The following is a 24973-nucleotide window of genomic DNA, read 5'->3' as shown; positions in this document are numbered from 1 at the left end:
GAAGCTGCCCGAAATCTTTTCTGGAGTGGCACCAAGAATGATAAGCAAATAAAAATATAACCGATCCTATTCAGCATCTCTTACAAGGAAGAAAAGGCTAAGGGGAATTTAAAACATCGAGATTTTGTAGGGTAGGTATGCTAGCGTCTTCAGAGTTTTCCGTGTGAGGACGGAGTTCTTCTCCGAAGCCTTTGGATGTTTATTCCTTATTTTAGAAGGCAAACTTCAAGAATGTGGGGTGGGGGGAGGAGGTGCTCAGAATGGTTAGGGACTCCTTGTCCCTGCTCATTTATCTGTCCGTGCCTCAGCTCTGTTGGAGAGGGAGCCACCCTTCTGAACTAGAACTTCCCTTTGAGAGACAGCTGAGCCGTCGCTCATCTCTTAGAGAAAGCCAGAGGGCAACTTTTAAGAAGTCTTAAAGCCTTCAAATCCATTGAACGTAGCAAATCAAATGGTCTATTTTGCGTGTAGCTTTTAGGCGCCCCCATGGCACCCTGTTAAGGATCTTTAAAATTCACTGCATTTGTGACTCTCCACCAAACCCGGTTCAGATGAAACAGAACATTAAAGATTGATTGTCTCCGTGAACCCTCCCGCTCCGTTCATGGAGTGATTAATTACTGGGTCACCAATTGACGTCCGGTCTTTCACAGATCCAGGCCTCACGGGAGACCACTCCTAGCGAGGGAGCTGCCGGGTAAATTGGGGAGCCATTGCCATGCGATAGGCAGCACGTCTGTTCCAAGCCCATGGGGTTTGGGGGCGGGGGAGGGGCGGCATGAGGGACAAGGGGCCCGGTGCTCGGCCTGGTCTATAGTGGCTGTCAGGCCTGGCCTGTTTGGGAGCAGGAGGAGGGGAACGAGGAGTGGAGTGGTGTCTTAGTTATCCATAATTGTGTAGCAAACCACCCCAAAACCAAGAGGCTTAAAATGACAGTCCCTTTAGCTGCTGAGGGTGCTGTGAGTCAGACCGGGCCGGGCTCAGCCGGGCAGGCGTTCAGTTCGTCCGGTGGTCGGTGCTGGCTGGTGGCAGGCCTCTGTCCCTTCCCCTGTGCCTCGTCCTTAGGGAGCCGGACTTCCTCCCAGGTGCCCTCAGGGTTCTGACCCCCCCCACACACACAGTGTCCTCACACTCTTGTGGGTCAGAGCAAGGCACAAGGTCATCCGAGGTCAGAGAGGGGGAGACGCACTGCCGGGCCCGTTGCAGCGGGCGGGCATGCAGCCCTGGGAAGGAGCGTGGCCCCCTCCTGCAGTCTCCCATGGGGTTTGGTGACCTGAGGGAGGGCAGCTGGGGGAGCTGGGAGCTCTGGAGTCGGGGCTAGTGGGTGGGCGAATGGCCCCGACAATTCACAGCCGTCACCAGCACGAGGACCTCCTATGCCGGGCACTGTGCTGGGCGCCCGAGAGGCTAAGGGGTTTGGGACGAGGGCTGGCGGTCTAGCTGGCCAGAAAGGCCGTGTCCGTAGAAATGTGAATTCCAGCCCAGGCAGCTTGTAGGAAGTACCGTGTGGCCCCAGACTCAGCCTCCTGCCTGGTCTCCCCAGCTCTGGGCTTGCTCTCCCCAATCCCTCCCCCTCTGTGTGGCCATAGGGGATCGGATGGAGCATCTAAATCATCAGGTGTCTGCAAAAACCACAAAGTACTGCCCCACCCGCTCGCTGGCCTTCCTGCTCTATCTGGCCTTGGTGCTCTGGCGGCCCACCCTCCCGCAGCCCCAGAGACTCTCCCCACCTTCTGTCTAGCCTCCACCTCCTGTCCATTTCTCTAGAGCCGGCTCCGAGGTCCCCTTCTCCAGGAAGCCCTCCCTGTTTGCCAAACACAAGTGGGCTGATTTCCTTTTAGTTCCCATAGCGTCTCCTATATGTGACACTTTGGGTACCCATGGGCTGTGTTGAAATGTGGGCTTATGGGCAGGGCCACGGGGTTTATGGGAACGGGGTGTTTATTTCTGTATTTCCATGGCGTGCACATAGTAGCTGCTCAAGAGAATGCTGTTAAATAAGATGGAGCCTAAGGGGCTTGAGTCTAGAGGGGTTTGGGGATGATATAAAGACCTCCTTGCCTCTCAGGAGGCTCATGCAGGGGAGGACCTGTGGACTGGGGTTGTCGCAGTCCTCATGGAGGGACTAGCCTCTGTGCCTGGTGGTTTCAGCCTCTGCCTGCTAGACTCAGGGCCCCAGTCTGTGATTCTTCAGCATCCCTGAGTTTCGTGATTCCCTGAATGTGCAGCGTGCTTGCTCACCACAGTGGGACCCTTGGGTAATCTGCACCCTTGGACTTCAAAGCTTCCCATTCAGCGGCTCCAGAAGACCCCGTTTTCTGCTGAACTGTTCTGCCTATTAACTGCTCCCATGATTTAAATTCCCCCCCAACTGGTATTAAAGGGGTGGTTTAATTGAAGGTGGCCACTTGCTGCCGATCTTGTGCAGACATTTAGAAATCCACGCACACACTTGTCGTTTGAATTAGAGGGACAGAGAATCTGTTAAAACAGGATTTACATTTTTACAAAAAGCCCTTCAGCAGGGCAATTTGGGGTTCCCTTCATCGTGACCTCACCACACTGTGTTCTAAGCGACCCACTGACGGCTCTCTCTCTCTCTCTGTCTGTTCTCATTTGCAGGATGATGATGGGTCGCTTCGGTAAGTACCTGTGGGGGTGGGGGGCCCGAGGTCACGGGCACTTTGGGGCTGTGGCAGGAAGCTCCCGGATGCGTGGATACACGCTGTCACATGGGGGTCAGGGCCTGCAGGACCCCGTGGGGTCTCCTGTAGCTCCCCCTGGGGTCTCTCTGCTTCTCCGACCTGCCACAGGCAGCGTTAGTTTCAGTGACTGTTCCCAAAGAGCTGTTCCCGACCCTGTGCCAAGCAGCATGACCCCATCTTCATCTCAGCAAGGGTTTCGCAGGGGGTCCTGTTCTGTGCTCATTTCTCACCTGAGCACTCTGAGCTCGGGAGGGAGGGCTTGCCCTGCCCCCTCCAGAAGCCCCCCTTCCCTGAGTCATCCCTGTCCTGGCTGAGGTGGGCTGGGAGGCCCATCTCCCCAGAGGAGCTGGGCGCTGCTGCCTAGTCTCCATGGCAACAGGCTTGCTGGCTGCATCTACATCTCCTCCGCGGGCAGCCCCTCCCCTGCCCTGGGCTTCGGGACAGGGGAGAAGTGGGGGGAAGCTCTCCTCCTCCACTCCCCATGTCCTCCTCGGGTCTCCTCCTTTCTGCCAGCAGAGTTTGTGCCCCCACCGCAGCCTGACTGGGCCACCTGCGCCCCCACTCTTGGGGCCTCCTCGCCCTGCGGGACCCAGCCTCTCTGAGCCTCCCTCACAGGCCACACGCCCTGCAACCCTCCCTGGCTTTCCTGTGCTTCTCTTTGCGCTTTCTGTTCCCTCTGTCTGGAACGCCCTTCCTCCCCTTCTTGTCCCAGCAAACCCCAGCTCCACCTCGTGTGACGCCTCCCTCCTAGCCCTTTGTCCATGGGCCCCGGGCTTGTGGGTGCCTCCAGGGACCAGGCTGCCAACATGAACGAGGGAAGTGGCTAGAACCCTAGTGGTCTTCTGCCCCTTGGCCTCTGTGTGGGGTGGCGGTGGGGCAGACTGGGGGAGCCCGCACCCCCACTTCCATGGGCGGCGCGTTGACGCCGGGCAGGCAGGGATGCGGGCTCAGTGTTGCCACACTTCCAGTTCCTGCAGACAAGCCAGAAATTCCAATTTATATTTTAAAAACGTGGAACAAAACTTTGTTTGGACTGAAGTTCCCACCTGTGAGGGTTGCACTTGGGCAGACACTGGCCCGTCCTGGCTGACTCGGCCCCTTTCTGTGTCCTTTCTGGCTTGTTTTGGCTACCTGTCCTCTTTTTTTTTTTTTTTTTTAAGATTTTATTTATTTATTTGAGAGAGAGAGAGTGAGAGAGAGCACATGAGAGGGGGGAGGGTCAGAGGGAGAAGCAGACTCCCTGCAGAGCAGGGAGCCTGATGCGGGACTCGATCCCGGGACTCCAGGATCATGACCTGAGCCGAAGGCAGTCGCTTAACCAACCGAGCCACCCAGGCACCCCAGGCTACCTGTCCTGTTTGTGCTACCTCAGTTTACCCATCTGCCTCCACCCAGCCTGTGTCCCTCCCTGTTTGTCCCTGTGACTATCCCCAGAGCCTCCAGAGAGACATTAGGGAGGGCTGGGGTCAGAGAGGGCATCGAATGAACTGAGCCCGAGCCCTAGCGCTACGCTTGCCAGGCGGTGGGCTTGTGCCTCGATGAGCCGTGTGTTTCATTCTAACACCAGCCGTGAGCTGGGGACTATTTACTCCCACTTTACGGAGGAAGAAACAGGGTTAGGGAAGGAAGCAAGTGGCCTGAAGTCCCGGCACTTTTGAAGGCGGGCGACCGGGACCTATTTTCATTCCCGAGGCCAGGCTTACCGCAGGGGTGAGGCAGAAGCTGGCTGGGCAATGCTGCTCCCGAGCCCCGGCTGCAGGTAAGGGCTGCACAGGGGCGGCGGGCCTCCACGCCCTCCCGTGGCTCCCCTGCACGCCTTCGCTCTGTGAGCCCAGCGGTGGCCAGCTAAATATACCCGGCTGACGTCAAGCTCGCTTCTGCTCCCAGGGTTTTTCTCAAGCTGCATTTAAAGTTTGTATTTTGCTTTGTAAAGATTGAGCTTTTTTTTCCCCCCTCTTAGCAGGCTGTCGTATTGAGTGGAATCTGACTTAAACGATTATAAAAATAATTTACAGCTGCCTTGGTAGAAAAGCTGGAGGAGGGGCACTCCGTGGGGTCGGGCCTTTTGGTTGCTGTTGGCTTTTAGGGGAAGGACGCTGGGCGGTCCTCCCCCCGAACACACGCACCCCCCACGCGTGTGTGCATGCCATACACACACATACCCACGTCCACCCGCGTGCATGGGTGCGTGTGTGTGCCACATGCATGCATATCCCTACGCACGCACGCGTACACCCTGTATGTACTGTGTGCACACGCATGCACACACATGCGCCCCACGTGGGTGTGCATATACACCCCACACATGCTCGCACACACACAGCCCTTCCACCTCTCCCTTCCTCTCTGCCTCACCTTCCCTCTCCCCACCCCCAAGGCCAAGGAGGATGCTACCTGGGCTGGGCTGGGGCTGTGAGTTGCCTCCCCACGCCCTAGACCTGGGACACCCGAGTGCTTTCCTTTTGGGGCCAGGCTGGGGGGAAGGGCTGGGATGCTTCCTCCAGGAGACCTGGTTCTCTGGCTTACTTGGGTGTCAGCCTGTCTTCTCTCTGATTTCTCCCTCCTTCTCCCTCTCCATGGGCCGGGCCGGGCAGTCCTGAAGCAGGCCCTGGGTCAGCTCTGGTTCTGGGCTCCCGGCCATCTCCAGAGAGGCAGTGGAGGCTTCCTACCCCTACCCCACCCAAGCTGGCTGGGCTCCCCAGCCTCCAGAACTCCATGCTGGGGTCTGCCCTCAAGTAATAGTGGGTCTGTCTACTGGCTGAGGTCCTCGGAGCATATGTTGCCCCGGGCACCTTGGGGGGACAGCTAGCTCCTGGAAGACAGAAGTCGGGACCCCAGGGCCTTCCAGATGCCCTCCTCCCTTTCCCTCTCTACCCTGCCAGTGACTCCCCACAGCTCTGCATCCACTCTGAGGCCTCAGTCTTCCTGCCTGGGCTCTGGGCTGCAGCAAGCTTCTGTCCTGCCTCCATGAGGCCCCACCATAGCAACAACAGGCTAGAACCAGGCACCTGGCTCCCGGCCCACCCGGCTCCTTCTTATCCACTGAGAGCCATGTTGACCTGGCCTCCAGTGGCCTCACGTTGGAAAGGGAAGGGATTGATTCTGTGTTGATTTGGAGAGCACGGCTGGGCCCTTGAGTAGCAGAGTGGGTTGGGGCTCACCGGGAAGAAGGAGGCTGGGTGGGACATGACAGAACAGGCCGCCTGAGGCCCTGCAGGTGCTCCCAAAGAGGGGGACACCCCCAGAAGGATTGCTGGAGAGAGATTCTGGAGCAGGGTTTCCTGGTTTGTTCATTTGTTCTGAGGCAGTGGAGGGAACAAGCGAGACTGGTTTCAGCCAGCACGGAGCTGAGAGACCAGCAGCTACTGTCCAGCAGATACATGATAATGAGATGTACTCTCAAGTAGTGATTAAGTGCTTTGAGAAGCATATTAGGGTCAGAGGACAGGTAGTGGGCGTGGGGCACTCTTCTAGGTGTGGATGGTCATGGAAGGCCCTTCAGAGGAGGTGACATCTGAGAGCAAGCTGGAGGAAGTGTGGCAGGTGAACAGCAAGTGCAAAGGCCCTGTGGTGGGTGTGTGATGGAGGAGAAGCCGGGGAGCTGGTTGGTGGAGTGAAGTCGGGGAGGGTGCATGTGTTGGGGGGTGACTGCACCCACTGGATCCCATGGGCCACGGGAGAGGGAATGAATTTTATTCTAGGAGTGATGAGAAGCGGTTGGAGAGTTTTGGTGGGGGCAGGGGTAGGGAGGGGCAAGAACTGATCCAGTCTACAGTGTTCCTGCTAGGAGAAGGGATCAGAGGGCCGGGAGGGGAGGAGGGAGGCCAGCAAAGCAGGAGACTTCAGCCGCTGAGGGCCGTGGGGCTGGTATGGAGCTAGCAGCCGTGCTGATCAGGAGATGTGCTCGGAGGCACTAGCGAGATTTACTGGTACGCAAGGAGTGTGGGGAAGGAGAGAGGCGGGCAAGGGATGCCTCAGGTCAAGGATGTCATGGGTAGATGTCCAAGTGCCGCCTGTGAATTTCACATTACAAGATAGAAATGGGGTTGGGGGGGTACTTAGAAGCATCTTTTCCTTGATTTTGCTCTTCAACCGCACCTGCCCTTGGGTTCTGGCGGGAATGAAGAGGATTCTAGGCGGGCGGGGAGCGTAGGGGCGGGACATCCCGGGAGGTCAGGAGCTGCGTGGTCCCCGGAACGGGCAGGGACATTTCCATAAACCCTACCTGTGCCTCTCCACTTGCCCATGCAGAGCGGGACGCCTTCGACACCCTCTTCGACCACGCCCCGGACAAGCTCAGCGTGGTGAAGAAGGTAAGCTCCAGGCTGGGCTGCTTCCCTCTGTCTCCAGGCTTCTGTCTACAGCATGCACTCCATGCCGGGAAGAAGGTGGGAACGTGTTTGAAATCTCTGAAATGTTTGCCACATGGATTGAAGTGTAATTATAGTCAAAAACGTAACTACAGTGCATAAAATTAGCACCTTTTAACTCAACATCTCTGCTCCCTGGGTATCTTCCTGCCACCCGCCCGCTTCTGTTGAGTGAATTAGCCAGCCAGGCACCACCGTGGCCCTTTATTCCAACTCAAGGCTTTTTCTCAATGTGGAAGTGTTTTTAAGTGTGTCAGCCTGCTGACTCTTGCAGGCCTCATTACCACGAGGCTGTATTCACAACCTGCCCGGTACACAGGCGGGCCTTTGCTGGCTGAACTGCCCCGTGTGTGCATTTGGCCCATTTCCCTCCACAAAGGAGCGCAAGGACAGGCCCTTCATCAGCCCAGGCAGCCTACATGTAGGCTACGGATGGAAACAAACAAAAAACATGCGAACTGAGGCTGTGGAGTCAGGGGCTGGGGAATGATGAGCTTCCAGGGGCATCTGCCAGGAGGGCTTGTTCTCACCCAGAAGGAATCGAGACTCAGCTCTCTGCCTGTGGAGTTATCTGAGCACCTGCAGACATCTCACTTGGGGAGCCAGTGGGAGGATGGATGGACTTTCCACCTCCCTGTAAAAAATCCAAGGAGCAGTCATTTCTGCCCATGCCCTAGGAGAGAGAGCTCTTTGTCTAGCACAATTGCCCAGAACAGGTTTCCTAATGCAGGACTTCTCGGGACCTTTAATATGCTGGCATGCGTTTGGAATTCTCCAAGAGGGGACTCGGTAGGAAGGATTTTCCAAACTTGTTTGTCAGTGGTTTGATCTGTTTGTTTATCTTGTGATTGAATGTATTAAATTCCCATGGAACCCACCTTTGGAAAATGCTGGTCCAGCCTGGGACAATGAGCTTATTAGTTCTTGGAAGCACTTTGCAAAAGGGTAGCAGAACGATCCCAGTGGTCCTTCTGGGGTGGAGCCTACTTGGCATCCTTGGGTCATGAGTGATGCACCTTGGGGCCTCCAAGCAGTGCCCCCAACCCCTACTCCTGCCACATCTGTCTCCTGACAGAACCCATCCGTGAATGCGCAAGAAGATTAAAATCTGCCCCCCCCACCTATCAACTGTGTGACCTGAAGCAGATTATAACTCCTACCTCAGTTTCCCCATCTGTCAGGACTGAGGCAGGACCCACCTCTCCGGGGTGCTGTGAGAGTAAAATATCATCATGTCCATGCAAAGGCCCAGCGCACAGTACATCGGGTAGCGTTGGGTAGCCATGGCATGGCATGAGGTCTGTCTTTCAGAGATACGATGTTAATTTATTCTTTGAAAAGACGTATTTTAGGCACTAGGGACGAACAAGACAAAATCCTTTCATCTGCCTGACAGCTTCCTACTTCCAGCCTGGCCCTTCCACACCCCCACATTGAGAGTTGCTGTGTTGGTGGCTCCTTGTACCCCAGAATAAAAGCAGGGGGACCCTGTCCACTTCTCCAGGGTCACCCGTCCTACTCTCTTCCATCCCGTCCACATCCAGATGCAGCCTGAAGATCCCAAAGTGTTTGCACATGTGCTCGGGGCCTGGGTGCCCGCTCTACCCGCCCCTCCACTCCCATCTCCCGTTTGGCCTGCCCCGCAGGCCCACTCAGATGCTCCCTCCCTCAGCAGCCTGCGGGGGGACACACGCCTCTCCTTGTGCTCAGCAGAGCTCCCCTCCGTGGCACGTCTCACACGCTGGGCCTGGCCCTTGATTTCTCTGTCATCCCCACCAGGTACATATATGTGTAAGCTTGATCTCAGGGAAGCAGGGCCACCGGCCTCTCCTCTCTAGCAAAAGTTTAAAACTTGTCACCTGTAACTCTTCTCACCCAGCAAACCCAGCTTCAGGGGGACGCAACGCCAGCCAGCAGAATGCCTGGCACGTAGTAGCTGCTCAGTAAATTTGAGTAGCAGGAATAAGGAAAGGCAGTCGTGTCCCGGGGTGGGGGGTGTGTGGCTGGTGTTGCGTCCCCCTGAAGCTGGGTTTGCTGGGTGAGAAGAGTTACAGGTGACAAGTTTTAAACTTTTGCTAAGAGGAGAGCCCGGTGGCCCTGCTTCCCTGAGATCAAGCTTACATAGGTCACTGAAGCGGATGAGTGTGGCCCCTCAGGTCGGCCTTCTCTCATTCCAGGTTGCATCTAAGATGCATCTAAAAACCCAGTTGTCTCCCCCTGACGGTTTTATCCTTCTTGAGGGAGCTGATTGTTCTTCTACAGGATTGTTAAACATGTACGTGTGTGTGGATAAGCACGTGTGTGCCCAGGTTGGCGGACAGAGATGCACGTTCTTCTCCAACGGGGGCGGATGGAAGCATTATTCCATTAAAAACCAAGGGTCGCTGTGAGAACCCGAGCCTTTTATTTTAGCAAACGGAGGAGATGACGGGACCGTCTGACAAAGCCGGTGATGCCCAATGTCCGGTCCATCCCGTCGGATGGGAACAGACGAGCGGACTCTCTCACTCACAGCTCCTGTGTCTTTGCCTTCACAGTCTCTCATCACGTTTGTGAACAAGCACCTGAACAAGCTGAACTTGGAGGTGACGGAACTGGAGACCCAGGTGAGCAGTCCTCTGGGGTTCGTGTTTTCAGCCAGCTCTTGATCCCTGGTGGCAGGCGCCATCTTGTTCGTCTGACAAGGAATGGCCACCCAGCAGTTGGGACAGCAAAGCCCAGCTTCTCTGGCCTTCTCTCGGGCCCTCTGTCTTAATTTCCCGTGGCTGCTGGAACCAAGTCCCACAGACGGAGTGGCTTAAACCACAGACATTTCCATCCTCACCATCCTGGAGGCTGGAGTCTCAGACCTATGTGGGCAGGGCTGTTTCCTTCTGAGGCTGTGAGGGGGTCTCTGTGCCAGGCTTCTCCCCCCGCTGCAGGGTTTTGCCGGTGATTCTTGGCTTCTGTTGGGTTGTAGACGTCCTGCCGGGATCCCTGCCTTCATGGTCACGGGACACTCCCCCCGTGTGTGCGTCTGTGTCCAGATTTTCCATTTTAGTAAGGACACTGGTTGTGTTGGATTAGGGCCCATCCTGGTGACCTCATCTTAACTCCGTTACTTTCAGTAATGACTTCTTCCAAATAAGGTCACGTTCACAGGTTCTGCGGGTTAGGACTCCAACACATCTTTTTAGGGGGACACAGCTCAACCCTAACACCCTCTGAGGCGTCACGCCTCCCCCACCGAAGGGCCTTGGCAGGTGCAATTCTTTAAGTCTAGAACGTTCCGCGCCCTCCCCCTCACCCCGCTTCTGTTCTCCATCGCCATGCTTACTGCGCAAGTGCTCGCCGAATACCTGTCCAGTGAATGTGCACAAAATATTTCTTCTGCGGGAAGTATATAAAGTATACTCCCCCACTCCACTCAAAGCTCACGCCGCATAGTAAAAATATGTTTCAAGCACTCAGCAGGCATCAAAGCACAAAATATAATTTTCCCAGGATTAGGTGTGTGCTCGAATTCGGAGTCGTTAACAGTTCTTGGTGCAGATTCCTCTAACCCCTAGCTGATCCTTCTTAAACCCCTGGGTGATTGCCTCCGTTCCTGTCTCTTTCTTTGCCTTTTCTCATTTGCTTTTCTAATTAAAAAAGTAATTCAGTTCGTTGTAGAATGTCTGAAAATGCAGATAAGCAAAACAAAAATCATTCCTAATCCCAGTGCCCAGAGATAACTGTGCTGAGGGTTTTGTTCTGGACCTTTCCTCCACCTGGCTGGCTAATCACGGACTGCATGGGTCTGTCCTGGAAAGCCAAATGGACTGTTTTTAATGAGTATATTTACCTGTGCATCATTTGTCGCAGTTTATGAACATTGCACACTTAGCCTCTGATACTTACCATTCGGTATATTAACAGTCCCGAAGTGTCCTAACCTAAAAGTAACAGTCCTCCTTTCTCCATCCCCACCGTCTCCCCCCTTCATCCTCTCCAGACCTACCTGACTGCAGTTAACGGTGGGATGTGGGCTCTTCTAGATGTTTTTTTACATGCACAAGTATATTTTGTTAATGACAGTGGGTCATACCGTGCGGCTCTTTTCGTAATGTGTTCTTTGTTATGTAGTTTTATCGTCAGCATCTTCTTGTTGGAGGCTGCGTGCGTGATTCCATCTCATCCTTTCTCCGTTGCCCGGTCTGTCTGTCTGTCCATACTGGTCACCCCTGAGGACTGCCTTCTATTCCATCCTAGTGCACTGCGTGAAGCCCGCTCCTCGTGATGAGGCGCTTCCCACTCTCGTGACGGGTGGTGCGGGGGCTCTCTGCACTCAGCTGGTGGTGCCTCCGTCTGCTTCGTCAGGACACATTCCTGGAAGGCAGTGATGCTTTGAGGCCCCAGGAAGGACCTGCCTGAACGTCCTGGGCCCTGCGAGCCATTCCTGACTCTTACTTCCAGGTTGGCCCACGTGCCAGCAGGAGTCGCCGGACACCCCGGACTGAGACTCTGCACCTCAGTTTGCGTTGATCTGGATGTACCCAGTGTCTCCTTTTTTCTCTATCACCACGCTTAAAGTAGTATCTTATAAGCGTTTTTAACCAGTGGTCCAGCAGAAAAGAGGTAGTTTTATAAACAATGTTCATCATGAGGGAGACGTGGGCTCAAAGCCCTGCTCAGGGATGTGTGTGTGTGTGTGTGTGTGTGCGCGCGCGCGCGCGCGCGAGCGCATTCATGTCTTTTTTCCTCCTTTTTACAACCACTTCTATATTCTGGGCAACTTCCTAGCTGTGTGATACCGAGCCAGCTACTCAGCTTCTCTGAGCTTCTCTCCTTATGTTGAGGGGGCAGCAGGCACAGGGAGGCTTAGTGGAGGTCATGCCTTTACAAGCTGGGTGTTGGTGGAGACAGTGCCGTGGGAGCCCTGGGGCATCCGTGGGGGTCTGAGGTAGAGCACACCCCCACCCAGGACTGATGTGCGCTCTCGGGAGTGTGAGCTGGAGGGTCGGTTTGCTGATAAGCCGCTGTGCTCTCCTGGCTCTCACTCTCCCGGGCACCCCTCTCCCTCCGTGCCTTCCTCTGCAGTCACCATTTCTCCCACCGCCCCATGCACGAGGGGACCGGGGCTGGGCTCGGGGATGCCGTGTAGGGAGCAGAGGCTCCCTACACCTCCTGGGCAGGTGCTGGGGGCGGGATCTTCATTCGCGGACAGCCTGGAAATGGGCCCATGCTGTGGAGAGAGCCGGTTTCTTTGGGCCTGTTGCTGGCTCGGTGTCAGCGGGGGGAGTCCAGAGAGCCGTCCTCGGCAGGCCCGGGAAGGACGGCGTCCCTCTGCCCTGTGCTTTGTGTCTTCGCTCCCCTTCCCCTTTCAACGTGGTGATACTGGACACTTGCGATTTGGACTTTTCATCTTTAAATCGGAGGCCTTGGTGGCCTGCCTAGGATGGTGGAGGGAGCTGCTATTTTCAGTAAAGGCCTCCTTCGGCTCATCAGTCTCCGGAGCTGAAGGGCTCCTGGGTGCCCAGCCCCTCACGGCTGTCCTGCTGTCCTGCGTGGCGTTCTTCTAGACCAGGGGTCCACGCCGGCCAAGAGAGCTTCCTTTTAGTGATGGAGGGGTCCTGTCGGCACACGTCTGCTGCAGGAGCTGCCTGCCGCAGGTGGCCGCTGAGCACCTGAAATGTGGCTGGTGCGACAGGAACGGAATTTTGTATTTTCGTTAATTTAGACATTTTTTCGGTTTAAGAGTTCTGGAACTTGGTTATGTCATAGCGTGAATGTACTTAATTAAGACTGAACTCTATGCTTAAAAATGATTAATATGGTACATTTTATGTATGTTTTATCACGACTAAAAAAAAAAAGTCAGCATACGCCAGACACAAAAGGATAAATCTTGCGGCAAATTCAGAGACAGAGGGCAGAGTGGTGGGTGCCAAGGGCTGGGGGAGGGGGAGGGGGAGTTGGTGTTTAATGGGCACAGTTTCGGTTTTGCAAAATGATGTGAGTGCTAGAATGGATGGTTGGTTGGGTGGATGGATGGATGGATGGATGGTTGCACATAGTATGAATGGACTTCATGCCAATGACCTGGATATTTTAAAATGGGTAAAATGGTAGACTTCATGTTATTATATATATTTTACCACAGGAAAAATAAACCAGCAACATTCAAACAAAAAAATGTCTAATTTCAATAGGTGCGTGTGGCCAGTGGTGGTCATGTTGGACAGCTCAGTTTCAGACATCTGGAGGCTGGGGTCTTCATAAATACTGGCCGTGCAGTGGACCCCAGCAAGTCTCGGCCCCTCAGAGATGCCATCTCTGTGCTCTGTGGGGCCTTCATTGGTCTCCATTGCTTTATCTTTAAAAGGAGTAATTGTTCCCTGGCTAATTGGGGGTGGGGGAGGGCTGTCTGCCAAAGAGTGGGGCCTTTTGTTCTAGATTCCTGGTACCCCTCCTGTGGATGGATGGTGCTGCTGGGCTGGTGGCAGGGAGAGGGGTCCGGATTGAGGGCTGTAGCCTGCAGGCCTTTCCCTGACCCAGCGCAGCCTGGTGTTCAGGGCCCAGCTGGGATGGACACTAGAGGCTCATCTAGATGGACAAAGGCTCATGGTCACCAGGGCTCAAGCAGGGGAAAGTGTCTGGCACTGTGAGCATAGCTAGAAGAAGGTGCTCAGACAGCTGACAAGGTGAGCAGGTGGAACGGGGCAGCAGAACCCAAACCAAAGCATAGGGCACCCTGCAGGTCATGCATGGATGGATCATTCCAGAAGCCGACACCGATGGGGTGCTCACTGTATGCTGGGTCCTCATGCCAACCCTGAGAGATGGGAGCCAGTGTTACCTCAAGGTCAATAGTGGGGGGACGGGCCTTGTGGCCAGGCTGCCCGCTTCCAGAGCCATGGCCCTATTCACGTGGATGCGCTTCAACCCCAAACACATGCGTGGCCACATCCAGTCCTGAGCGAGATGCTCTGCACCCGGGTCCTTCACCTAATTACAGGTTCATGCCTGAGTGAGGCATGGATTTCATACTTTAAAACATTTTCCTTCTTTGCAATGAATGCAGAACATTCACTACCTCCCTGTACAGCCCGGAAACATCACCACGTGTTTCTCTGTAGTTTGCAGATGGCGTCTACCTGGTTCTGCTCATGGGCCTTCTGGAGGACTACTTCGTGCCCCTGCACAACTTCTACCTGACCCCGGATAGCTTCGACCAGAAGGTACGTGTGTGGTCTCCGTCCTCAGAGCAGCCCCGGATGGGCTCGCTAAAGTGCACAGCCTAGGCCTGCCCCCCCATGGCTCTTTTTGGAGTCTAGCTGGAATCTTCAAAAAAAATAAAGCTGTCCCCCAAATGGTACTGCAGTGAGACATAACCCAACCCTCAGTCATAGAAGTAAACCCATCAGCAGTGCCAGACATACCCGAGCACCATGTGCCGTGTTCTCTTCGGGGTCTTTCCCATGGGACGGTAGCGTTTTTAATCATGGTGGTCGGATGTTGTAAACTTGCAGATCCTTCCACTGTTGATGCCATGCATATGCACCTCTGGTTTTCCCAGCTGCCTCCGACCTCCCCAGGTGCTGTCCTCAGTGGTGGCTCAGAGTCCCGTGGCTCTGACACTCTTGGACAATTAACTTGTTTCTGTTTTTTTTTTTCCCCCATTAAAATAATAGGGCATCTTCTCGAGTCCATCTATCTATCGATCGATCTCTCTGTCTGTCTATCTATCTCTATTCCTGTGGATTGTTTTCTAGGGGAGATTCCCCACGGAGGATTGTTGGGGTCAAAGGGCCTAACCTTTGGATTCGAGTTGCTGAGCCCCCGTGTCCCTGTCTGTGCCTGGGTGTTTGGCCTGCTGCTCAGGGCTCCCCGGAATGCAACCTGTCCAGACAGTAGTTAGCGCATTGCCTTTAGAAACTTGGCTTTTGCACTGTCCATATTGCTTCGGACTCACGGGCATCTGTCATTGGATCTTCCCAAAGTGCTAGACCCGTGAGTCAGAGAGGCAGACAATGCTAGCAGGTGGTGGCAGCCAGGGAAACATCCGGTAACGGGGCCAGTGTTTGTCAATCTGCATACTTCTAGCACCTTCCAGGCTGTTCACTGGCGGCCAAATGTTGTTCCTGCCTCGCCTGCTGAGATGGAATCAGAACAGATTAGAGAGGGCCTGGCACGGGTGAGCCAGGGCGAATGGAGAGAGCACGGGCCAGAGGGGAGCGGGCAGGACTCCATCAGGAAACAAGGGTGCTTGTGCTGTTGTTCTGGAAATGAGAACACAGATGATGTGGGGAAGAGGCTCGTGCGTTTCCAGGCCCGGTGGGGCTGGTTGCAGAAGCATTGTTGGGGGAGAGAGATTTCCTTTGTTCAAATTAATAACGATGCCGGCAGGAACGGTGAATCGAGCCAAGGGGCCGGAACTGGTTTTTTTTTTTTTCCCAAGATGAGACTGTGCACATGGCAGGGTAGGGGAGCCTTCTCTCCGGGCCCGGCCTTAATTCCTTTTGCAACAGGGGTGAAAATTTTTGTGGGTTGCCGCCCTGGCCTGGGAGGTGTGAGAGGCCCGAAGCACCGTCCGCCTTTGCTTTGCCTCTGCCTGAAGGAAAGGCTGTTTTAGGGGCAGCGTCCAGCATGCTGGGAGCCCGTTCGCGCTCATGAAGGGGTGGCTCTGCTCAGGGAGGACGCTGGAATTCCAGTGCATTCTTATCCAGCTCCCTGGATTCTCTCCCTGCCCCCCGTGGGGAGTGATGGTCATCATGGCAGCTACTGGCAAGTTCTTTGTGAGCTCGTCATATTTATTAGCTCATGACCGGTTCACGGGCAGTGGCATCTCCCTGCTGTACAGACCTGAGCTCGCTCCAGGCTGGGCCCCGCAGCCGAGCTCTCGGGCCGTGGTGGCTGCAGGGGACCTCGCACTGGGTATCCCCTGGGGGACCAGGCTGCGTGGGGCGCGTTTGCCCCGATGCTGGGAATCTACAGCAGCTCTGCGTTTCCCGAGGGAGGGCACCAAGGGCCGGTGAGCGAAATCGGACACGTATCAGGGGATGCTGTCCCCCAGTGGAACGATGACCTATGTTTTTTAAAACAATTGCACTAGATTTTTAAAAAATGAGACCAGACCCCCTAGGTTCCTGCACACAGACACACGGCACCCTTTGAGCTTTCTGAGACGTGGATACGACCCGTGGCTTTTTGTTTTATAATCTTACTCCATGGGAGCCACTTTGCTGAGTACCTTGTGCCCATCGATCATCTTTCTGGAAGATTCCACAGCATCCCTCTCTCTGGGGAGTGGAGTGCGTCCTGGAGACTCAGGTTCTTACCAGCAAATACGAGAAAGGGCTTCACATTCTCAAAGTGCTTTCCCTTCTATCCCCTCATCTGATTCCTTCCCTTGGGACGAGGAAACGGGATCTCAGAAGAACCGAGAGACAACCCAATCTTCCACATTCAGCAGGGCACAGTGGAGGAGCCCACTCCTATTCTAGAACCTTCTATTCTTCTGTCACTTGGCCAGGTTTTCAAAAATCCCTTGACTTGCAGAGGGAAAGGATTTCAGGGTGTCCTGGCTGTGTGGCTGGCTCCCAGTTGGTGGCATGGGGCTTTGGGGCACGGCGTGTGGCCTGGTCCCCTTGGGTCTGGGGAGCTGTTTGCTGCTCTGTCTGCCCTGTCCTGGGGGCCTGGGCTCAGGGGTGGCTTCTCTGCAGTCATGAGGGGTCGGTAGAGGTGAGGACATGGCTGGGACGAGAGCAGGGTGGCGGTGACTTCCTGTCGGGTGGTTTCCTCAGACTGAGAAGGAAGCAGAAGGAAGTCTTGCACTACGGAGAGGTGGGTCTGGGCGAGAGCTGTTCTTGGTGTGGGGCAGGCGTGGGGTTTCAGGAGGCCGACCTGCTCAGCGCCGAGCACTTTTGAGGAGCCGTCTCTCCCTGTCCTAACTCGTCTCAGCCCTGGGGCCTCCTCCGAAAAGTGGCCTTGGCGCATCCCATGGCCCTTCCTCTGGGCTGGGCTGGCTCTGTACACCTGGACGTCTGACACCCTGCTTGGCCTTTTCCAGAGGGCCTCGGGAATGGCCCAGGGTCCTCCGGGCCCCCTGCATCTGGTCATGTGCAGCCCCGCCCAGCCCTGGTGTGAGGGGCCTGCAGGGTCCGTCCCCACACGGGGCCCCTCCGAGCACCACCTGCCCAGTGCTTGTGCTGCCAAGGGTCCTGGAGGCCACTGCGCGGTCCCTGAGCTGCTGGGATTTTGACCAACAGCGGGTTATTTTGTCAAACATCGTTTTCCTGGTTAATTATTAAACCGTAAGTAAAATGATCATGTTTCTGGCTCATTTACCCTGAAATCATGAAGATATTACTGTTGAAAGGATATGTGATTACCAAGAGCCCCGGGGTCCTCTCTAGCTCTGACTCTATGATTTATTTTATTTTTGGTGCCCCCCCCATCCTACCCCCTAACAGCCTTTGCTCCCAGATGGTTGGCTGTGATTTGGTTGATCACCCGGCGTCTCTGTGATTCAGGTGGATGAATGCAGCAGAGGAGGTGTTATTTTAAACCTCTTCAGAGGTTGTTAGTGGAATACAAGCTTCCAGCATCCTCGTGGGCTGAGTGGTACCTTTCATTTCAGGGAGAAGCCATGTGGGGGTTGTGGGTGGGGTGTCCACCTTCTGTGACATCTAGCAAGTCGAGGCCAGGACCAGGGCCCTGCTGCCTGCCCCCTGCAGCCACCATTGGACTGACTTCTGTTCCGGCAGGGTCCCCAGTGCCTGCCCAGTGCCTGGGCCACCACTGCCCCGAGAGCGATGTCCTGCCCACAGTGATGCACACGCAGCTCTGGGAGGCCCTCCCAGCACATGGTGGGTGGCCGCTCTGTGCTGGGGATGGTGCGTAGCGCTGGGTGCCTCTGGGAAGGGCTTGTCCTCTCTGAGCCTTGGCTTCCTCGTCTGTAAAAGGGACAGGGTCACGGCCACTTCTCATCGTGTGGCCTGTGACAGAGCAGACACTTGGAGACCCCAGAGCCCTCTAAGGGCAAGCTTTGCGCCTTCAGCCCTGCATCTCTGAGCTGCCCCCTGATCTCTGGTGAGGGGAGTAAGGACCATCTAGTGAACGTCTTCTCCCGACGCCCCTGCCCACCCCGTGCCCTGCGTGGCGCCGCTTGGGTCTGGGAATGTGCCAATTCTACTCTTGCTTCCTTGGCAGGTCCACAACGTGGCGTTTGCCTTTGAGCTGATGCTGGACGGAGGGCTCAAGACACCCAAGGCTCGCCCTGAAGGTAACGCCCCGCCCCAGCCCCGCCAACCCCAGCTCCCGTGCCCCCTGTGCCCTTAGCTTCAGGGACCCAGGAGGACTGTGCTGGCGGAACCACCAATGCTGGTCTTTAGTAACTGCTTGACTTGGAGGACATGACCTCTGCCCACGAGCCTCAGGGTCTGCGCGCCCCTGCAGGTGCCGGGCTCAGGCTAGAGATGCTGTTTCATGCCTTGCAAGGATATTAAAGGCCTGCCGCAGTTTGATGAGTGTTGGGTTGATGTCCCTGCAGGGATGAGGCACAGTCATGCCACGTGTGGGTCTGAGCCGCAGCGGGGAGGTATGGGCAGCCGGTGGTGGGACCACCAGGGCAGGGAGGCTGGGGAACCAGGAGCAGGCCTGGCTTAGCCCCCTGCAGCCCCTTCCTCAGACCTGCGCATTCACAGAGGGCATCGGTCCTGCCGGCTGCCTCTGGTTCGGTAGCTACTGGTCTCCTCCCACTGCAGTGTTGGCTGGCCCAGGGGGGTGGGAGGTGGCTGGGGCTGAAGCCTCAGGCCTGGGAGACTGGGAGCCCTGGGTGCATGTGTGAACCCTCGAGTTCACTGTGAGGGTAAACTGGCCGGCAGGCTGTTTCTCCTCAGTGAGTCTTCGTCTCATTTGCAAAGGGAAGGCAGGAAAGATGGTTGTGCCAGCTCTCCCTGCTTCCCCCCTGCTCTGACAAGCTGAGATTGGAGACACTCTGGGCCTCGGTATAAGGACAGTTGTTGGTTCACGGCAACCGCTCAGCCAGCCTTTCTCTGGAAGAGATGCTATTTCTTGCTCTGGGGTTGAGTACCTGCAGGGGGAAAGCAAGATCACGATCTTTCCGTGGCCCGAGAAGGGCCTCGGGCATCATTTGATCCGATGGGCCAGTTTTATAGGCAAACAGCCTAAGACCCAGAGCAGGGAGGTCACTTGTCTGAGGTCACAGGGCAAGTGAGAAGAAGACCCAGGTGCCCTTCCCACCGAAGAAGGCAGCCTGGACTTCCTGGGCTGTCGGGTCCCCTGAGGGTCCTGCCGTGGGCCACACCACATAGCATTGCTTGACCTTGAGGGGGCAGGAGGGAACAGCAGCTCCCACCCCGCCCTGCCCCAGAGGGCCCGCTCTCTGTCCTGGCACAGGTTGGCCCGTGGGTGTTGGACCCCAGTAAACGTCCTTGGCTGTTGGACAGCCCACATCCACAGGCACCACTGGTCCCCAGACTTGCCCGATGCGGGTCCTACAAGGGATGCAGGAGCATCCCAGGTACTCGTGGAGAGGGCTGGTGGGCTGGGGCCTCTCATAGCAGCCAGTGTCCCGGGATGGCGCTGCCCAGGGCGTCCGGGGTGGGGTGGCTATCGGTCTTGAAACCGAAGCACCCTGCTGGGGACGTGACAGGTGCCCCGTGCCTCCCGCATGCTGGCGCCAGGGCCCAAGTGCTCTCGCCCCGCCAACGGCGTCTCCGTTTCCTTCCGCAGATGTGGTGAACCTGGATCTCAAATCCACCCTGAGGGTTCTTTACAACCTTTTCACCAAGTACAAGCACCTGGAGTGAGAGCAGCGAGCAGCGGAGACCCTGCAGGGCCGGGAGGCCCGCCAGCCTTGTTCCCCACCCCACCCCTCCCCCACGCCAACCAGCCTCTTCGGGTTATTGCTTTTAAGCTCCCCTGTGTAGCCCGCAGTGGGCAGGATCCTTTGAAAGGCAGGATTCTGCACCCCAGTGCTGGCATGTGGCCCCACAAGTGCTGAGACACGTGTCGGCCCTGAGACCCCCCACCCCTCAGCCTGTGGGGGGGGCGCCCTGCAAGCCTTTCCATGGAGCAGTTAACGACCACGGCCATGGGTGATCAGAACAGCACCCACAGCTCTGAGGAGCCGTGAGTCAGCCTGACTGTGGCGGGGAATCTCCTTGGAAGCGAGGCCTTTTTAGTAAAAAGCGTTTTGTAGTTTTAAAAACTTCCCTCTAAAGTCCCAGGGGCTTTTGATGGGACAGGAGGGCCCGCCCCACATTCTGCTCCTTGACCAGCCAGTGTTTCTCCTTTACCTTTTGCACAAACATCTAAGACCCGGGTGACCCTCAGCTGCCACCATGCAGGAGGCAGGATTCGCTGAAGCGATTTCTGATTTTTTTTTTTTTGGTGACGGCCAAGTGGGCTAGGTCGGGAGCCGGATCTAAAGTGTTGCTTGATACATCTCAGAGGCCCTGTTTGGGAATAGATGCATTTTTAAACTTTTATAAAAAGCGGGGCCTCTCAGTTTGCAGGGGCCGCCGTTAATAAGGGGCCACAGGCGGGGACTTAGACAACAGGAACGGATGGTGCCCCAGTTCCGGAGGCCAGAAATCCAGCATCAAGGCAGAGCTGGCTCCTCCTGAGGCCCCTCTCCCGGCTTGCAGATGGCCTCCCTTCCCCATGCCCTCACGTGGCCCTCCTGCGCCACGTGCGTCTGCGTCCTAACTTCCTCTTACAAGGACACCTGTCATAATGGATGAGGGCCACTCTTGTGACCTCTTTGTAACATACCGACCTCTGTAAAGACCCCATCTCCAAATACAGGGACATTCTGAGGTACTTGGGCTTAGGGCTTCAACATACGGATTCTGGGGGACACAGTTCCGGCCTGATTGGGGGAATATGACGTCTTTACCCCCCTCCTCCCCAGTGTGGCTTTCAACCCTGCTGGCATCCCCTGCTGGGCACCCCTGAAAGGAATGCTGTTCGCCCCCTCGCCCGCTCACTTTGGCTCAAGAGAGAAACGGGGTGGGGGCGGCTGCCCTGTGTCACCCCCCCCCACACACACGGCAGCCTCCTTCCTGGGCTCTCAGCTCTCAGGACAGGCCTTTCTCCTCTCCAATTTTCACCTTCCTGCTGTTGATCGGAGCGGTCGTGCTGGTTGTTAATATTAAATCGGACGCCGGCACTCACGACTCAGGAAACGCTGATTCCCCTGTCCCCTGTCTCAGCTCTGCCGCTGGAGTCTGATGGAGGTGGTTTCCCAGCAGGGGACAGAAATAATTAAAACAGTATTACAGTGTCTCCTGCGGGACGCGGCGACATTAAAGGGCCACACTGACAGAAGAACCAAGGCTGGAACGTTCTGTGCTGACTTCATTACATGCGTGGGTTCCCTGCCGGCCGCTGGAGCTGCAGAGGCCGGTCCCCCGGCTTTCACAGGCGGGCCTGGCCAGGCTGTGCCCATCCCCAGGGGTCCCGGGGGCCGAGGGATGGGGGGCTGACATTTGGAGAGAATGCAGCCTCGGGGTTTTCAGCGCAGGTGGGCAGCTCCGGCGGGCTCCGCGCCTAGAAAGGGAGGCAGTGGTCCTGGGGGGCGGGGGGTGCATGTGCTTCAAGCCCTCTGTGTTTCTGGTGAAAGGGATCCCTAGATATGGGCCAGCTGTGTCACGGTGCTGACCCTCTAAGGCCAAGGTTCCAGCAGAGCAGGTGATCTGTCATCCAAACTGGCTTTATTCAAGTTGGTTCCCTGCACTGAATGCATCTCCTCCCCTCCCTTCACTGTCCGCTCTGAATCAGAGTTCAACGAGAGGCCTGGGCATCTGCGTGGGGGGCGCAGTCGTGAGGCAGAGAGCAGGGTGAACTCTGGGGGCGGCCTCTTCTCCTGTGATCAGCCCTCCTGGCTTAGCGACCATAGCTGTGCGTTTCAGGTCTGCGATGCTGGGACGTCTTCTTGGGGTAACTTGCGCAGCAGAAGCCACTTCCCTTAATCTCGGAAAGTTCTAGAACCCTTCCTCCTCAATTGACCCACCTTTTCAGTGCATTGTTTTTTGGTTGGAGGTGGGACCCTCTATAGGAACTAAGTGAAAGCGAGATCATTTGCACCCGAGTGGCACTGGCTCAGGGTCTGCAGGGCCCGAGCGAGGGCCCAGGCAGGGGCCGTGAGATGGTCCCCTTTTATCCTTCTTAGAGCGGCTGTTGGAGGCCCCCGCTGGCCATGGGGAGGCTGCCTGCAGCTGGGCTTCCCCCGTGACAACCACAGGGTCTTATGCACGCAGAGCCCTAATGTCCTAATTGGATGTGACAAAGAGCTGTGTTTTAAAGGAACTGAATGCTTTTCTCACCCCCTTCTGCGGGCCCGTGTTTCATTGTCTTTTTAGCTGTTTTAAGCAGTGGCGCCTTTGGTTGTCTGGATATCGCATAAAAGCCGCTAAACCCCTGGCTGCATTGCCAGTGCCGTCCGCCTGGCCGGCAGCGGGAAGCCGTGGCTGCTCGGGTCTGCCGTGGGCCCTGCCGTGAACCTGACCTCCCGGGAGCCAGAGCCTCGGTTAGGAAAGTGCTGTGCGCTGTGAACGTATTCCAATAAAGACCTCGAGAGCGCGGGGCTGTGTCTGCTTTTGCTTTCATGCGCTTAGTGGCCCTTGGTCGCGCAGGCCCAGTGCTTGGGCCCAGGAGCCAGCGTGCAGCCCGGTGTGGGGGCCGGGCCCCGCGGGGGCTGAGGCCGAGGGGTTCCTGGGCAGGAGCCACGGGGGAAAAGCAGTCACAGCAGCGGATGTGCAATAGGGATGAGCCAAGCTGGGCGGGTCGGCCTATCTGTCTGGGTCCAAAGCAGAACGGGGTGTACAGGGGGCCGGTGGCGCCGGCTGGACAGCCCACTCCGGGGGGATGGTGTGCCCCTTGTGCTGCAGGACGAGGGGCCCGGGTGACCCTCGACGGTGGCCGTGCTGTAAACCTTCCCTGCAGAAGTCACGGGGGGATTCAGGGGCCTCGAACTTTCCTGTCCGCAGCATTAAAACTCACTCTTGAAGTACTGCTAACTGGCAGAGCGAGGCCTTGGTGCTGTAAAAACACTAAGGATCCCAAACAGCCGCTGGGAAGGACCCAGCTTCGGAGGGACGCCTGGTCCAGAGCCACATCGTTCCCGTGCGACTTCTGGCCAATTCGTTATCCCACACTTTCCACGGTGGAAATTTCCCTCCAGTTTCCCTCACCAGATCCATCATCACTCCCTCACTTAAGATCTGCCTTCCTCGACTGGTAACACATCCTTTATTAGCCCAGGTCCAGTGGCAGATAACTGGCGTCGCCGTAGTTGCTTGAACAGGAAGGAGTCTAATACCGGCAATGAGGTGACCCCAGAGCCACCGGAAGGCTGGAGCCCCAGGCTGGGGACAGACCCCCCCCATCAAGGACTCGTCCGAGGACACCACAGTGGCGGCCTCTGCCCTGACCAGGAGGCTGCCGAGCCGCTACTGTGTCCCGAGGCATCAACGTTGGGCCAGATGTTTCCCGACGGCCCCTGAGACACCCCCCCACCCCGCCCCGCGGTGGCTGCGGCCCTGGCCTCACCGACTGCCTGGGCGAGTGTTCTTGCCGCTGGCTTCCCCTGGGTTTTGGCCAGTGGGAGGCCCCAGCAGGAAGGAGGGTGGGGGAGAGTGAACGAGATCAGGGTGTTAGTTGTCCCTCGGCCAGGCCACCGTGGGTCGGCGTGCCCCCCTCTACCACAGCCCCTGGCTGGCGGCCGGCTCAGCGCTCCAGCCATCTCTTTCTGGGCTCTGGTGTCCTCCCTGTCCTCTGCCCCGCTGGGCTTCGGAGTAGCCCGTCTCGGGGGGCAGCGCCGTCTCTTCTGGGTTCCCTTAACCTGGCCCCAGCCAATGCTTTATTAAGCACTCTTCAGCCCCCCATTTGGGCATGCCATCTCCGCGGAGACTCGGCAGCAGACTGACCCCTGGGCCACGCCGGGCCCGCCACACTTGCCCAAGCCCAGCGGGGGTGTGGGCACTGCTGCTTCCCGGCCCACTGCGCCACAAAGCCCGGGCTCGCACGGGGCCATCAGGGCGGGGGGGGGGGGGGCTGCGCAGAAATGGGATCCTGCCCCTCTGTTTCTTCCTCTGCAGGTGGGGATGAAAGCAGCACCTGCCCCAGAGGCTGCCCCCAGTAAAATTAAAGCCCTAGAGCGATGTCTGCTGCGTCTTCAGTTACTCAATAAATATTAGCAGTAATAATCACTAACACGTTGTCATTTTTGTAAGTTCTTGGGAACAACGCTGCTTTCCTGCTCACGTGTGCCCTTGTTCCTGCTTCCCACCTGCTCTGCCCCTTTTCTGCCTGATCTCTCAGCAGAGAAAGGGTGCTTGGCTTCCTGGTCCCTCAGCACAGTCGCTGCTGCTGTGAATACTCACAGGTTCATCCTGGCCCAGGAAGATTCAAGTGCAGGACCCCAGCTCGGGTCTGAGCTGATCGCCGACTCTCCTGCCGTCCTGGGGCCTCTCCTTCTCAAACTCCTTAACACCTTCGCATGCACCGTTCCCTCCACCTGGAACATTCTCACACATCTTTAGCGGGCAAACTCTTATTCATCCGTCAAGGCCCATTTCTTCTCTGGAAGAACTTCATCCTCTAGGCAACAGTAGCCAGCTGCATTTATGCATCAAGTCCCTTGGTGTCAGGCCTTGTTCTAGGCACTGGGGCACAGAAGACCTTCAGAGCTGTGGTAAGGAATCCTACAGACGACTTCTTTTAGATGATGCAGTTAGGGAAGGCTTCCTGAAGGAGGAGGCGTTTAAGCTGATGATAAGGATGAGGACTTAGCCCCTTTAAAAGCTGGGGCAGGGGCTTCTAGGCAGAGGAAATAGTAAGGCATGTAGTGTGTTCAGGAAGCATAAAGTTGGTCAACATGGCTGGGAGGTTTGGAGATGGGGATGGAGA

General features: G+C 56.5%; 1 protein-coding gene across 2 annotated transcripts in view; it reads left to right on the top strand.

Moving 5' to 3' along the window:
* PARVB (parvin beta) overlaps positions 1–22645 on the top strand; it is a 95075-nt gene extending 72430 nt beyond the window's left edge. For both annotated transcript variants that reach the window (XM_045872360.3, XM_064590500.1), the window contains exons 8-13: positions 2623–2642; positions 6957–7018; positions 9613–9681; positions 14173–14274; positions 18248–18320; positions 19793–22645. In XM_045872360.3, coding sequence (XP_045728316.1) covers positions 2623–2642; positions 6957–7018; positions 9613–9681; positions 14173–14274; positions 18248–18320; positions 19793–19869 — 403 coding nt within the window. In that variant the 3' untranslated portion in view covers positions 19870–22645. The remainder of the gene's footprint in view (positions 1–2622; positions 2643–6956; positions 7019–9612; positions 9682–14172; positions 14275–18247; positions 18321–19792) is intronic.
* The last annotated feature ends 2328 nt before the right edge of the window (positions 22646–24973 follow it).

The sequence above is a fragment of the Mirounga angustirostris genome, unplaced genomic scaffold (assembly GCF_029215605.1).
Source record: "Mirounga angustirostris isolate CCGP_5_RB_7025 unplaced genomic scaffold, mMirAng1.0.hap1 SCAF_5, whole genome shotgun sequence".
Classification (NCBI taxonomy): Eukaryota; Metazoa; Chordata; class Mammalia; order Carnivora; family Phocidae; genus Mirounga; species Mirounga angustirostris.
This window is presented reverse-complemented; position numbering and strand designations above follow the sequence as displayed.